The sequence below is a fragment of the Haliotis cracherodii genome, unplaced genomic scaffold (genome assembly GCF_022045235.1).
Source record: "Haliotis cracherodii isolate W230 unplaced genomic scaffold, xgHalCrac1.p SCAF_8, whole genome shotgun sequence".
Classification (NCBI taxonomy): domain Eukaryota; kingdom Metazoa; phylum Mollusca; class Gastropoda; order Lepetellida; family Haliotidae; genus Haliotis; species Haliotis cracherodii.
In genome coordinates, this window is record NW_027266341.1 from 10722506 (window position 1) to 10738871 (window position 16366).

The 16366-nt window shown below is 43.7% G+C and overlaps 1 protein-coding gene across 1 annotated transcript; it reads left to right on the forward strand.

The window, feature by feature from the left end:
• Positions 1-2521: 2521 nt before the first annotated feature.
• LOC139449939 (acylglycerol kinase, mitochondrial-like) lies at positions 2522-16282 on the forward strand. The gene is made up of 14 exons (XM_071231550.1): positions 2522-2666; positions 3105-3144; positions 4435-4514; positions 5651-5726; positions 6891-6989; positions 7452-7484; positions 9151-9245; positions 9848-9917; positions 11300-11379; positions 12968-13179; positions 13615-13718; positions 14508-14578; positions 14864-14966; positions 15902-16282. The coding sequence occupies exons 1-14, from the start codon at positions 2557-2559 to the stop codon at positions 16013-16015; spliced, it is 1287 nt and encodes a 428-aa protein (XP_071087651.1). The 5' UTR covers positions 2522-2556; the 3' UTR covers positions 16016-16282.
• Positions 16283-16366: the final 84 nt, after the last annotated feature.

A 16366-nucleotide genomic window follows, 5' to 3' on the forward strand; every position in this document is an offset into this window, starting at 1 on the left:
CACAAAGTCAGCGATGTAACCCACTCAGCCACCGAGCCTTCCACTAAAATGAAAGTCCGACAACTGGTAGTCTAGATCACGAGTACTCCCCTGACAAGTGTAAATTGGCACGGCTCCCATAGCCGAAAGCTATGAATACACAATGCCATTTAGAAAGTGGTCAAATGTAACTAATGTAACAAATTGGGCATGCAGGATGATTGTCAAGACACAAATTGGGCATGCAGGATGATTGTCAAGGCACAAATTGGGCATGCAGGATGATTGTCAAGACACAAATTGGACATGCAGGATGATTGTCAAGGCACAAATTGGGCATGCAGGATGATTGTCAAGACACAAATTGGACATGCAGGATGATTGTCAAGACACAAATTTGACATGCAGGATGATTGTCAAGACACAAATTGGGCATGCAGGATGACTCAAGCCTTTAATTGGGAACGCATGATAACTGTTGCATACAAGATGACTGTCAAGCCTTAACTAGGCATACAAGATGACTCAAGCTTATAATTAAGAAATAAACGGCTCATCATTTATCGTACAATAAAACACTGCACGGAGACTACACGTGGTCATATAACATTCAATAAAACACTGTACGAGAATAAACCTATCAGGGCATGCATGATGACTGTCAAGTGATGAATTGGGCATGCTTGATGACTGTCAAGTGATGAATTGGGCATGCATGATGACTGTCAAGTGATGAGTTGGGCATGCATGATGACTGGCAAGTGATGAATTGGGCATGCATGATGACTGTCAAGTGATGAGTTGGGCATGCATGATGACTGGCAAGTGATGAATTGGGCATGCATGATGACTGTAAAGTGATGAATTGGGCATGCATGATGACTGTCAAGTGATGAATTTGGTATGCTTGATGACTGTCAAGTGATGAGTTGGGCATGCATGATGACTGTTAAGTGATGAATTGGGCATGCTTGATGACTGTCAAGTGATGAATTGGGCATGCTTGATGACTGTCAAATGATGAATTGGGCATGCTTGATGACTGTCAAGTGATGAATTGGGCATGCATGATGACTGTCAAGTGATGAGTTGGGCATGCTTAATGACTGTCAAGTGATGAGTTGGGCATGCTACGATGACTGTCAAGTGATGAATTAGGCATGCTTGATGACTGTCAAGTGATGAATTAGGCATGCTTGATGGCTGTCAAGTGATGAGTTGGGAATACTTGATGGCTGTCAAGTGATGAGTTGGGCATGCTACGATGACTGTCAAGTGATGAGTTGGGAATACTTGATGGCTGTCAAGTGATGAGTTGGGCATGCTACGATGACTGTCAAGTGATGAATTAGGCATGCTTGATGACTGTCAAGTGATGAATTAGGCATGTTTGATGGCTTCAAGTGATGAGTTGGGAATACTTGATGGCTGTCAAGTGATGAATTGGACATGCATGATGACTGTCAAGTGATACATTAGGCATGCTTGATGACTGTCAAGTGATGAATTGGACATGCTTGATGGCTGTCAAGTGATGAATTGGGCATGCATGATGACTGTCAAGTGATAAATTAGGCATGCTTGATGACTGTCAAGTGATGAATTGGACATGCTTGATGACTGTCAAGTGATGAATTGGACATGCTTGATGACTGGCAAGTGATGAATTGGACATGCATGATGACTGTCAAGTGATGAGCTGGGCATGCTTGATGACTGTCAAGTGATGAGTTGGGCATGCTTCATGGCTGTCAAGTGATGAATTGGGCATGCGTGATGGCTGTCAAGTGATGAATTGGGCATGCTTGATGACTGTCAAGTGATGAATTGGGCATGCTTGATGACTGTCAAGTGATGAATTGGACATGCATGATGACTGTCAAGTGATGAATTGGGCATGCTTGATGGCTGTCAAGTGATGAGTTGGGCATGCTTGATGGCTGTCAAGTGATGAATTGGGCATGCTTGATGACTGTCAAGTGATAAATTGGGCATGCATGATGACTGTCAAGTGATGAGTTGGGCATGCGTGATGACTGTCAAGTGATGAGTTGGGCATGCTTGATGGCTGTCAAGTGATGAATTGGACATGCATGATGACTGTCAAGGGATGAATTGGACATGCATGATGACTGTCAAGTCACAAATGGGACATGCTTCATGACTGTCGAACCATACATTAGTCAAGGTTATGACTGTCAAGCTTCCAATTTGTTGGGTATGATGATTGTCAAGCCATAAGAAGTGGCCAAGCCTTCTGACTGACATACTACAAAATGTGTATTTGTGAACCTTACTTTAAAGCTATAATAGCTTTCCAGAAACCACCTAATTAGAAACATACCCCCCAAAATTAAAATGAATTAAAATTTTGCATACTTTCACACATTAACATTTCTGCCATGTACAGCACATACAGAATACTAGGAACTATACCAGAAAGTTAAAGTTTACTGAATTTATTTCTTCATGTGATCCTGAAACTAAAGTTTGATCATTTTAGCGGTATTTTCACATAGTTTCCTTGAGTTATCTACCTTGAAATTACATGCGCGAGAGCAGTAACTGAAAAATGACATGGCTTTCATCATTAAGTCAGCGAAAACTATACGGACCCACTGGAAGAAATCAACATTTGCTGCATGTCTGTTTGTGTATGGAGTTCAATTTGCTAAAGAAAAAAGGGCGTAAGTACTGCTATGAACACAAAACATTACCATGATTACGTTGCATTTTGTTCGGTTTTCGATCATGCGAGTTCGCACTATTCGTAACCTTTAGAAGTCATACCGATTTCAAACGTTGCGTGTTTGTAACTAGCTGTTAATGGTGTGACATTGGTGCGTCTCCTTTACATCACCTGTTCTGTATTATTCACGTACTGTCAACTGAACTGTCCCAATATCTGTATTTGATGAGTAGCTGGTTGGACAACCACTAAACATGCTAAAGCAGTGGCAGTGCAGCAAATTGTAGTTGCAAATATGAAGCTCCACAACCTTCACTACGTTCAGTTGGTAGCATGATAAGCCAGTCTCACTCTCTCTGGATCTGTACTTTAGACATTCGTTCTAAGGTAAAAGTTTATATCATTATCGTCAGTATTTGTTGTTTATTTTCTTCAGGGAGGAGTTGATTAGGAGGGCATTCTGTGCAGAGGCAGTGGTAATATATCTGATATATATACTTTGAATTATTACCAATCTTAATTATATAAATAGTAATAATTGATGATTAAAATGAGACATCAACATTATTATCATTATAATAATTGTTATGCCAAATATATGTTTTTAGAACTCCGTAACATGAAATGTTTTAAATAGGATGCAGGCTAAAATGGCACCTCAGCAAAATGTCACCGATTTCTCGGGCAAAAACGGCACCTTATCTGCCGGCAGAAATGGGAGATATTAATGAAATTTCCATAAAATTACTATTTATTTCCTACTTACTAAAATAAATATTAAATATCAAATAAAGTATACCTGTAGTCCAATTTCTTGACATTTCCGCCAGACTCGGTATCACCTTGACATGGAGTTTATTTGAGTAAAGATAATGAAAGCATGTGATGTTTTCAAATAAGTTTAGTTGCGCCTCCCTATCAGAGTCAGCGAGTATTTCAGTACCAAGGTTAAAACAAAATAAGGTGCCGTTTTCGCCAGGCAATTGTAGCCTTTTTCGATTTAGTCGAGGTGAGGTTTTCGCCAATCGGTGCCGTTTTCGCTCAGTTAAGTTTTGCTGAGTTGACGTTTCAGCTATAACTCGAGCAAATGCATGACTAGTAGCCATGGTAGCCAGTGACCTCGTGCATCATGGAATTTGCTCATCTGAGGCACTGTCTTCATCAGCTGATGATGAATGTCAACAAATTTATACAACTTCAGTCCTTAAGTATCATGAAACCTTGCTAAACTTGCTTAACTTGACAAGTTAATAATTGTAGTTTTATATCATTCGGAAGGGGTGGAGTTGATAGATGAGATATTGAATGCAGATGAAATGCTGTGTTGCTATGGGTGATGCTGTGTTGCTATGGGTGATGCTGTGTTGCTATGGGCTCCCTTATTTTTAGTCTTTTATCCAGTCATGATTATTGTAAAAAGCTGAATACACTACATGTAACCATAGTGACCATGATTACAGAATATCTCCTAAGTGGGGATTCCAGGGCAGAAATGGTTCCCTCCACCCAACAGTTGGTGTAAGAGCTGGCCAATGAAGGTGTGTTTGTGTGTGTTTATGAAGTGGGTTAGCCTAGCAGTTTAAGTGTTGACTTGTTGCCACAGACGAGGTTCAATTCCTCATATGAACAATGTGTGAAGCCCATTTCTGGTGTCCCCCGCCGTATTGTGAGTGGAAAGTATTAAGAGTGGTGATCTCATGCTTATGCTTAGGAGAAATAATAACATGATTAAAAAATCAATAAAACTACTGATTCTTTTTGTCTAGGAATATGGCAGTAAAATCCTAGGATTTAACGAGAAACCACGTCGAGTGACTGTCTTCCTCAACCCTGCAGTGAAAGGAGGGTACGTAGACACACAGGAAACTGGAACAAATGTTATATTTGGGATAACACTTTCTCAGTAAAGTACAGATTCTAGTACTTTGTTTTTGAACCCACACTGCCTGAGTGAGACACTAATCACCAGCGATCTAACCCACTCAGGCACCGAGGCTTCCACAAAAATGAAAGTCCGACAACTGGTAGTCTAGATCACATACTTTGTGTACCCCTCTGACAAGTGTAAATTGGCACAGCTCCCATGGCTGATTAGGTGCCTCACTCTGGCAGTGTGGGTTCGAATCCCAGATGGGACTTAACCCAAAAGTGTTATCCCAAATATAACATTTGTTACATTTGACCACTTTCTAAATGGCATTGTGTGTTCACCCAGGAAACTGTTTATGAAAGCCAGACTGCCATTCTGTTGATCGGCGGCCTAGTGGTCTGAGGTGCAACATATTGGATCCCTTAGATATGTCAGGATCTCCTGGATGTAGGTTCAGTTTGCCATTCCACAAAGCCGTCTTAGCGCTAAGGTGATCGTAACTACCATACTTTAACACTGGCTTACGAGAGTCGTTGTGCTAAGATCGGTTTGTGGAACGGGGCCCAGATCACTGCTGCAGTTATGATGTGGTTGGTCTGCCACAACCGCACCCATGTTCATGGATTGCAGGGGGCATGGGTGGCCCAGTCGTCTAAGGCGCCGTGATTCGCTGTGCAGAGTTGCGTCCCTTGGGCACATCAGAAACCTATGATTGTGGGTTCGAATCCCAGTTCACCCCGATAATGTTTCTAGGTTTGTCAGCACCATACCGGTGCTCGTGGGTTTCACCAAAGTGGTCAACGTCAGAGACCTGCATCACTTCGGGCTTTCCTCCCACATTAAGCTGACACGCCGCGATATAACTGGAATACTGTTAAAAGCGGCGTTAAACCCAACTCACTCACTCACTCACTCACGGATTGCACCAAGCTGAGGAACATCTGTGAATGGGTTTGGGGCGTTCCTCTCTCAAATTAGCTGACACCCTGTGGTACAACTGAAAAACTGTTCAGGAAGTGTAAACCCAAGTTTCTCAGTTACTGTGATGTTAACATGTCTGTCTGGTATATGTCCTCCTGTGTATCTGCTTTTCTCAATGTGTTTTCATACAGAAAGGGGACCAAACTGTTCACCAAGACTGCTGCCCCCATCTTGTATCTGGCTGGGATGGAGGTGAATGTTGTCAAGGTATTGTGCTTCATCCATGGGCTGTCACATCTTCTGCATCTTCAAGGGTTCACATTAAACAGGAGGCTGCTAAATCAGTAGATGTTTCGTTCAAATGAGAACTCTGCCCCTGCCCTAATTGGTTTTCTAATCACATGCTTATTAGATATGTATGTATAGGATTTGTTTGTTTGTTTAATGCCGCACTCAGCAATATGCCAGCTATACGACGGCGGCCTGTAAATAATCAAGTATGGACCAGATGATCCAGTGATTGGCATCATGAGCATCGATCTACATAATTGTGATAAGATGACTGACAGCGAGCCTGATCACCTGATCCCATTAGTCGCCTCTTCCGACAAGCATAGTTGCCATTTATGGCAAGCGTGGTTTGCTGAAGATCTATTCTACCCCGGATCTTCACGAGTTGTGTATATGAATATACCTGATATAATTCCTGTTTACTCCTGGGGAATACTTCTGACATATGATTGGATGACAGTGAAACTTAGTATGCGTGATCTCTGAGGTGGGGACTCAGTCAAATCAACTTTCCAGTGACTTCCATATATGGTCAAGGTCACTAAGTGTCAAATTATGAAACAAGGTTCAAATTTCAAGAAACTTCATTAATTCCAGTGTGTTTATTAAACCAGAATTCTGATAGTTTTGTAATTAAGGTAGCTAGAGGCATGGGACTGTCTGTCTCACAGTTATACGGCACTGGGCATGTGTGAGGTCGACTGTCCGTATTATCACATGAGATGTTAAAGTTAAACTGGTTCATGAGTGAGTGAGTGATTTTGGTTTTACGCCACTTTTAGCAATATTCTGGGACACCAGAAATGAGCTTCAACTATTTATAGTCGGGATTCGAACCTGGGTCTTCGGCGTGACGAGCGACCGCTTTAACCACTAGGCTACCCGACCCAAAGTGGGTAAGTGGATGCTTCTGTTCGTGCTTGTAAATGCCTTTGTGGTTTTCTTTTTAATATTAAGTTCAGTAAGATTGGAGATCATTTGCAATTTGATAGAACTGCTCCTTCAGAAAGTGGTGTCAGGATGGGTACCACATGAGTAAGGTTCAATAGATGTTTTAAGATCTGGTGGCAAATTATTGTTGCTTTGTGACAGGTTAACCTTTTCCATTTGTTCTACATGGCTGACATCATGTGTTTCTAGACGGAGTATGAAGGTCAAGTAAAGGAGTTTATCAAGGTCTTGGAGTCCCAGGACACCGACGCCATCGTCATTGCCGGTGGCGATGGCACTCTGTTGGAGGTACGTGCATCTGTATTGGTTAAACATCCATTTGTTTCTTTGATCTCAACAGATTTATTGTTTGACCTTTTAAATCTCTGTATCCTCAATAATAAATGAACTAAATAATATAGGAACAAAATGAATAAACAACATGTGCTCTTTCATAGATCGCAGTTCATGATTGTTTGCTTTGAACTGCATGCCAATGTCAGAGTGGTACTTTTTGTTTTATATTTGCTGTTGAACGAGTGATCTAGCCAATTTAACCAATCATTGTTCAAAGTTTCCCAAATGTGGAAGGTGGCAAAATGAAAACGAGATTGACAATTGTTATCAACTTCGTTTTGACAAGGCCTTTTGGGATTTATGTTTGGATGTGAGTTTTGGCAAAGGTTAAGTAATATCTAGAGAATGGAATAAGGACTTAAACAGACATTCTGTTCCTGCTCCATCTCCCTGACTTGTTCTTCCTGTTGGCAGGCTGTCACAGGCTTGATGAGGAAAGAAGACAAGGTGAGTGGCATCACTAGAACTTATCTGCTTGTGTAACTCTGTTTTCAGCTGACCCACACCTAAGTGGCACCTTTATGGCCTTGCTGTGCCGGCAATGTCAAGCCTCAGTGGCAACTTGGCCTCGCTGTGCCGGCAGTGTCACGCCTCAGTGGCACCTTGGCCTCGCTGTGCCGGCAGTGTCACGTCTCAGTGGCACCTTGGCCTCGCTGTGCCGGCAGTGTCACGTCTCAGTGGCACCTTGGCCTCGCTGTGCCGGCAGTGTCACGTCTCAGTGGCACCTTGGCCTCGCTGTGCCGGCAGTGTCACGTCTCAGTGGCACCTTGGCCTTGCTGTGCCGGCAGTGTCATGTCTCAGTGGCAACTTGGCCTCGCTGTGCTGGCAATGTCACGCCTCAGTGGCACCTTGGCCTTGTTGTGCCGGCAGTGTCACGTCTCAGTGGCACCTTGGCCTCGCTGTGCCAGCAGTGGCACGCCTAAGTGGCACCTTGGCCTCATTGTGCCGGCAATGTCATGTCTCAGTGGCAACTTGACCTCGCTGTGCCGGCAGTGTCACGCCTCAGTGGCACCTTGGCCTCGCTGTGCCGGCAGTGTCACGTCTCAGTGGCACCTTGGCCTCGCTGTGCCAGCAGTGTCACGCCTAAGTGGCACCTTGGCCTCATTGTGCCGGCAATGTCATGTCTCAGTGGCACCTTGGCCTCGCTGTGCCGGCAATGTCATGTCTCAGTGGCACCTTGGCCTCGCTGTGCCGACAATGTCAAGCCTCAGTGGCACCTTGGCCTCGCTGTGCCGGCAGTGTCACGTCTCAGTGGCACCTTGGCCTCGCTGTGCCAGCAGTGTCAGGCCTAAGTGGCATCTTGGCCTCGCTGTGCCGACAATGTCAAGCCTCAGTGGCACCTTGGCCTCGCTGTGCCGGCAGTGTCACGTCTCAGTGGCACCTTGGCCTCGCTGTGCCGACAATGTCAAGCCTCAGTGGCACCTTGGCCTCGCTGTGCCGGCAGTGTCACGTCTCAGTGGCACCTTGGCCTCGCTGTGCCGGCAGTGTCACACCTAAGTGGCACCTTGGCCTCATTGTGCCGGCAGTGTCACGCCTCAGTGGCACCTTGGCCTCGCTGTGCCGACAGTGTCACGCCTAAGTGGCATCTTGGCCTCGCTGTGCCGACAGTGTCACACCTAAGTGGCCTCTAAGAAATGTGTAAAGATTAAACTTCTTTTTGTGAATTAAGTTTGGCCTCATTGTGCCGGCAATGTCATGTCTCAGTGGCAACTTGGCCTCGCTGTGCCGGCAATGTCACGCCTCAGTGGCACCTTGGCCTCGCTGTGCCGGCAGTGTCACGTCTCAGTGGCACCTTGGCCTCGCTGTGCCAGCAGTGTCACGCCTAAGTGGCACCTTGGCCTCATTGTGCCGGCAGTGTCAGGCCTAAGTGGCATCTTGGCCTCGCTGTGCCGACAGTGTCACGCCTAAGTGGCACCTTGGCCTCGCTGTGCCAGCAGTGTCACACCTAAGTGGCCTCTAAGAAATGTGTAAAGATTAAACTTCTTTTTGTGAATTAAGTTTTTAAATCTTTAAAAGTGAAAATTCTGGAATTGCATTGCTATGTGGTTGAAACAACTGATGTGACATTAAATTTATATCAAATCACTCAAATTACTTCCATTTCCTTTCACAGAACTTCCGGAGCAATATACCTGTTGGAGTTATCCCCCTTGGCAAGACAAATCGGTTTGCCAAGTTGCTGTTTGGAACCGATCTGAATCAAGTCAGGTTAGCGGCTTGTCCCGTTTAATCCAGAATGTAGGACTCACACGTACAAAAGCGTTCAAGTTATTCTTGAACAGGGATAACACAAATCTGTTCGAAGAAATGAAGATTGTTTATTCATCATAAGGCAATCAAATATTTGGTCCATTCACCAACCTATTGCCTATTTTAGAGTTAAGAAGTTGTTTCAGTGTTGAGTATGCAACTGCCATGTCTACTATTTCATGACCAAGCTTCTCACGATTAGACTATATTCTCTGCTCTCGATGCTCGGATGGCTCTCAATGCTGTATGGCTGAAATAATGCTGATGCAACGTTAAGTTTTCGCACTCACTCACTCATTCACTCACCCACCCACCCACCCACCCACCCACTCACTCACTCACTCACTCACTCACCCACCCACCCACCCACCCACCCACCCACCCACTCACTCACTCACTCACTCACTCACTCACTCACTCACTCACTCACTCACTCACCCATCCACCCACCCACCCACCCACCCACCCACCCACCCACCCACTCACTCACATCCCTTCGTCACTCTCCATTTCACCTCACCTGTTCCTTGTATTTTCTCCTTATATACTTCTTTTTCCAGACTAATTGCCGAGTCTGCCATGGCGATCATCAAGGGAGAGACCAGCCAGTTTGACGTGATGAAGATAGAGGTGGGCATACAAGGCCACATTGTAATCTGACATGCTGTGTCACACGGTGCACGGGTTGGTCCTGTGGGCTGAGGTCCTGCTATTTGGTGCACACAGTTGCTTCCCTCAGTTTGAACCCTGGACAAGCCCTGGTTACGACCCTTAGTTGTCAGCACCATACCTGTCCTCATTTATTTCATGAAAGTAGGGGGGCGGTCGGGTAGCCTAGTGGTTAAAGCGTTCGCTCATCACGCCGAAGACCCGGGTTCGATTCCCGACATGGATACAATGTGTGAAGCCCATTTGTGGTGTCCCCCGCAGTGATATTGCTGGAATATTGCTAAAAGCGGCATAAAACCATACTCACTCATTCATGAAAGTAGGACACATCTTAAGGCTTTCCAATCACATATGGCTGAGAGACTGTGATATAATGGGAATACTGTTCAAAGCTGAATCAGACCCAACTCACTCACTCACTGTTTCAGTGTTTCACTCACTAACCCCAGGCTGTGAGATATCTTATGTTAAATCTCGGCTGATGTTAAATCTCACTCTACTGTATCAATGAGGCCACATATAATGCAAACGGTGAAAATAAGTGAATCTGATGCATAAAATGTTCTTACTTTCTTTTCAAATATTGTTCAACTACCGTATTCAACTTAAGAAGCGCCCCACTCCAATAAGCGCGCATGGTGATATTTGCTAATATATTGGCAAGTGAACAATCCCAATTAGCACCCCTTCCACCTGATCAATGTACACAAGACTATTCGCGTATAATACACACTCGTGTGTCATATGCACCCTTAATTATGGGCAATTTAATTCTGGAAAAATACATCTGTCGTACATAAACATTTCAGGCTGTCAGCATAAACCACAAAATTTATCTTTCAACTCTGTTTTTTTCACCAAAATAATAATTCTAATAAGAGCCCCCTATTCCCAATTTTGAGAGCGCCCTGGGGGTTTATTATGTCAAATAAGGTATTCTTCTCTTAAGAGGCGACTGGCCCCTGAAGATCCGGGGTAGAAAAGGTCTTCAGCAACCCATGCTTGCCGTAAAAGGCGACTGTGCTTGTCGTAAGAGGCGCTAACGGGATCGGGTGTTCAGACTCGCTGTGTTTGTTGATGCATGTCATCCCAATTGCATGGATCGATGCTCCTGATGCCAATCACTGGATTGTCTGGTCCAGACTCGATTATTTACAGACTGCCATCATATAGCTGGAATATTGCTGAGTGTGGCTTTAAATATCAAGCTAACAAGTTGTGGTAATGTTTAGTGTAATATGATGCAGATATTTTGTCCTACGACTGTTGTAAACCGATGATGCAGTATGGTGGCAGTGCGATGGTTGTGTGTGGTGTATCAAGTGTTGTTGTTTGTGGCACAGGGGGAGGAGGGCAAGACCACGTATGCTGTGTCCGGCCTGGAGGTGGGGCTGTACCGAGATGCTGAGCAGAGGAAGCTGAAGTAGGTTACTGTGTGGTGGTGGTGGTATAGGCAGTGTAGTGTGGTAGTGTGTTAGCTCACCTGATCTTTGGGGGATGTGTGCCCAGTGGTCTAAAGTGCCACTTCACAGTGCAGAGAAACATTGATAAGTGTCTACAGCAATTGTTCCATTTCTTCACAAAGATACACTCCTATTGTATAGGGCTGTTGTTTAAAAGTGACTTCTCATAGTCGAGTTGTTTAAGAGGCCATCAAGTTCCTCAGTTGTGGTAAACCTGTGATGATCTGGGGTAGGATAGGTCTTCAGGAACCCTAGTGGTTAAAGCGTTTGATCGCCGCATCGAAGACCCAGGTTCGATCCGCGACATGGGTACAATGTGTGAAGTCCATTTCTGGTGTCCCCCGCCATGATATTGCTGGAATATTGCTAAAAGCCGCATGAAAACATACTCACTCACTCACTCACTCATTCACAAGGGACATATAATCCATAACTCTTCTAATGGCGTCTTCTATATATACTCACCGACAAAAGAAACGCGAACACCTTGCTTGTTGGTTAATATATGAAGAGTTACTTGTATGCCGGAGATATTATATTGGTTCGATGCACAAACGACCATTATGTAATGTTGTGTTAACCAACCCTCAGGAACGCATCACATGTGAATACATAGACCCATGACTCAAGATGCACCATTTGTCTCGTGCAGGATTAGGGGCAGTCGGGTAGCCTAGTGGTTAAAGCGTCTGCACGCCACACCGAAGACCCGGGTTCGATTCCCGACATGGGTACAATGTGTGAAGCCCATTTCTGGTATTGCTGGAATATTGCTAAAAGCGGCGTAAAGCGATGCTCACTCACTCGTGCAGGATTAGCATGTAAAGTTTGGAAATCAAGTGCAGCATATCATGATAAGAATAAAGACACTCTGTGGTACCTCTGACCGATTGTTAGTTTTTCCATGAAAAGGCTCACATTGGAAACATCTCTTCTTAACGTACATACTTCTCTATGTGTTTTTATGGTTTGCGTTTCTTTTGGTGGTGAGTATACTACTCATGTCTACCCTACACAGAAACATCTTCTATATATTACTTATTGGCATTTCAAGAAAGAAACTGAAAAAATGTATGATAAAGTCTTCCCTACACAGAAACATCCCTGAAGTCATCTGATTGATTAGATGATGTTGTGTTATCAATATTGTTGACTTCATGAACAATGACATCATATGTTATTTAATTGTTCTCAAGGGGCGGTCGGGTAGCCTAGGGGTTAAAGCGTTCGCTTGTCCCGCCAAAGACCCGGGTTCGATTCCCGACATGGGTACATTGTGTGAAGCCCATTTCTGGTGTCCCCTGCCGTGATATTGCTGGAATATTGCTAAAAGCGGCGTAAAACCATATTCACTCACTCACTCACTCACTAATTGTTCTCAACAGTGAAGCAGTGTGACATCCCATTGTTTCGAATGTCCAATCAGTTTGTGATTTGTGTAAATGCACATGGACACTGGTAAGTTAATACAGACGATATTTCTGCCCTTTCAAATGGGTATGATGCCATGTTTACTTGAAGTAGAGCACCATCAACTCTGGGTTCCAGGAACTGGTATTTTGGTCCGCTGAAGCACTACTGGACATACATCCGGACCACACTGAGGAACGACTGGCCTGCCACCTTCAATGGGAAGATGACTTACGTGGAGGCCACACCAGAGAACACCAAACTCGTGGCTCCCAAAGTGGAAGCGCCTCCGAAGTCCCGGACGTGGAGCTGGCTGGGTTTGCTGTACAACCAGTCCCCTAAACCTCCTGGTAACAATGGTCACTTTGGCTGATTGGTCCAATAAATCTGACAATTTTGAAATTTGGAGAAGACTTAAAGAATTGTCCTTAAATTCACTGAAAGTCATATCAAGTGAATTATGGTCCTTGTAATAATTTTCACTTGCATTAAATAACATCAGTTCCAGAGAAAAAAAATATTTGGAAAAAGTATTTTTTATTAGAAAATTGCAATATGTCAGTCCTATTGTATGGGAACCTGCTTTTATTGTCAATATGTTGATGTAGATGAGACTGTGTGGTTGTAAACGGAGACCAAAGATTTTATTGGTTGGCTACGTCTGCCTAGGAAGGACAGCATCGGTATTTACATTGACTTTTACAACACAAGTTTCTGGTTCAGCTGTACCTAATCTTAGACTGCATAGTAACTACAATGTCCGAGTCCATTCTCTCTCTTTCCAGTGGCAACGAGTGACTTTGTCATGGACAGCTCTGCAGATGCTGAACAGGAGAGAGATGTCGCTGCAGTCGAGCTTACGATCATGTCTTCCAATTACAAGAAGGAGGTAATGCCTTCAAAATAAATTAACATTTCTTTTTTTTTAAATTTGGAAGAAAGATTTCTTGTTTAAGAGTTTCTTGTTTAACGCTGCAATATTCCAGCTATATGACAACACTCTGTAAATAATCGGGTCTGGAGTCTCTGGACCATATAAAATGATTGACATCATGAGCATTGATCCACACAATTGGGATATGTTGCCATGCATCAACTAACTCAGCGAGTCTGACTACCCAATCCCATTACGACAAGCATAGTCGCCTTTTAAAGCAAGCATGGGTTGCTGATGACCTATTCTACCCTGGATCTTCACGGGTCTTATTCTTAGAAATGTACTTACTTTTCTTAGGTTTAGAAGCCCAACAAGATGGCCAAGGCCTGGAATTATGTACTTCCATGTCTCTATAAGAGCTGCCATCAGTTGATATTTCAACAGATGCTGTATGTTGCTCGCAGGAAAAGTGATGTGTTACCAAACACCGTTCTATTAAATTATGGGTGGCTGGGTAGCCTTGTGTCATTCGCTCGTCACACAGAAGATCCAGGTTCAATTACCCATATGGGTATAATGTGTGTAGCCTAGCCCGAAATGGCGTAAAACCTCACTCACTCATTCTATCATATGTACCATGAGATGAGTAAAGGACATCACGCGACAATGGTAATAAGGGGAAATAACTCCACACATTCTGGGTCAGGTGGCCTACCATGTAGCACCCTGCTGTAGATCGGAGTAGATATATGTCACTGGTTTGTTGAAAATGCTCTTTTATACACAAGATTGATGTTTCAGAATGCAGTCCCATCTTTAGCGGTAGGCATTGGACCTACAGAACCTGGCCGACAGGAGTTAATATCGGAAGGGTATGTCTCTTGAAATACTTGTATAAATGTTTTGATGCAGGAGTACAAAAATTACAGCCATGTTCCAGTATTCTGTAAATGATAGAGAAAACAACCTTAACAAGACGGAGCCCAGTTACACCCACAGCCACGTCACTGCAACCTCCATTTTGATTGACTGTGACTTCAATTTTGTAGTATTTGAATTCTTAACTAAAAATAGATCGAGGCAAAGGGAATAATTGAAAATATTTTTTTGTTTATTAAAAGCTCTACATAGTAATGATATTCTGTGTTTTTCATCAGATGGAGGAGAGTGAAGGAAAGGGACACAACTCTTCCCCTGGGAACAGACTCCAATGAACAGATACATGTGAAATCTCTGCATCTTGTACCCGATGAAGAAACTGTAAGATGTATATTATCTGGGTCTTAAATGACATATTGGACAATAATATCATATATGAAAGAAGTTGATCGCAAATGACATTTTAGTGTTTTAATTGTTTCCAAGGTTTCGTTCAATTATATATTATGACATGATCTTTCGAAGTAATAACGCCTCCGTGGTCCAGTGGTAGAGCATCCGCCTGGAGAGCGGAAGGGCCCGGGTTCGATCCACGGTCGCGTCATACCAAAAGACGTTAAAAGATGGTACTTGTGGTTACCCTGTCTGATATTCAGCATTAAGGGGCTAAAACAAGGACTGGTCGTTTACTGTGTCTGAGTGGGGTATTCATGTTAAACCGTGGCATGGAAACTCAGTGGGTTAGCACTATAAATCGGCATCAGTCATGACTAATAAGAGCACGTACGCACACAATATGAGTGCAATAATCTTGGATGCAACTTTAAACCCCATTTCACCTCACCTTTGGAAGTAAATCTTAGTGTTTGGTGTGTAAGCCAAAATAATTTTATAACAAGTCAGAAATACAAAATGAATACAATACTCTTATTTGTGCTATCAGTTTTAGCCATTGATACCAATGCTCTTGTATTGAACTCTAACTTAGTGAAAATCTCACATATGCCTTTGACAAATCTTTGATGCTGATCAGTGATTTTGAAAATGTAACAACAGGTAAACTATTATGACACATACAAGCATTAGGGGCATGTGTGGTTGAAGACACCATAATCTGCTTTGCAGAGTTACAGCCCTTAGCTGTTCCAGGATCCACTGATGCCACATTTGCATTGATTACGAAACTAGGTATAATGCATCAGTTTCACAAGTGGTAAACATATACAATCTGTCACTTTGGCCTTTGCTACCACGTGAAGCTGAAATAAGCCGTGTTAAACCCATCGTGTTCCCTCACCTTGACCTTTACTTTTCAGTGCGAAGGTCAGTGGTTCAACATCGACGGGGAGGCCTTCGAGGCGATGCCCATCACAATCAGCCTGCTGCGCAACAAGCTGCGCGTCTACTCCCAACCCGTCTCAGTCACATGATGTTCATCTTGTCTTAGTTCTCTAACTTACGGAATTACACGGAACAGGTGCACCTTGAAATGTGAAGAACTGACGTCCAATATAGCCCCAGAGGGGATGTCAGAGGTCACCAGGAAGACCTGTGTGCATATCTTGTGTTGATATGTGATTGTACAGAATATCTCATGAAGGATTGTTGTGGAAGGCAGAGAGATTATCATAAATTATCTATACTGGTGTGTGTAGGTACAAGCTGTTTGGCCTACAGCCGTCTCGATACTGGTGTGTGTAGGTACAAGCTGTTGGCCTACAGCAGTCTCGATACTGGTGTGTGTAGGTACAAGCTGTTGGCCTACAGCAGTCTCGATACTG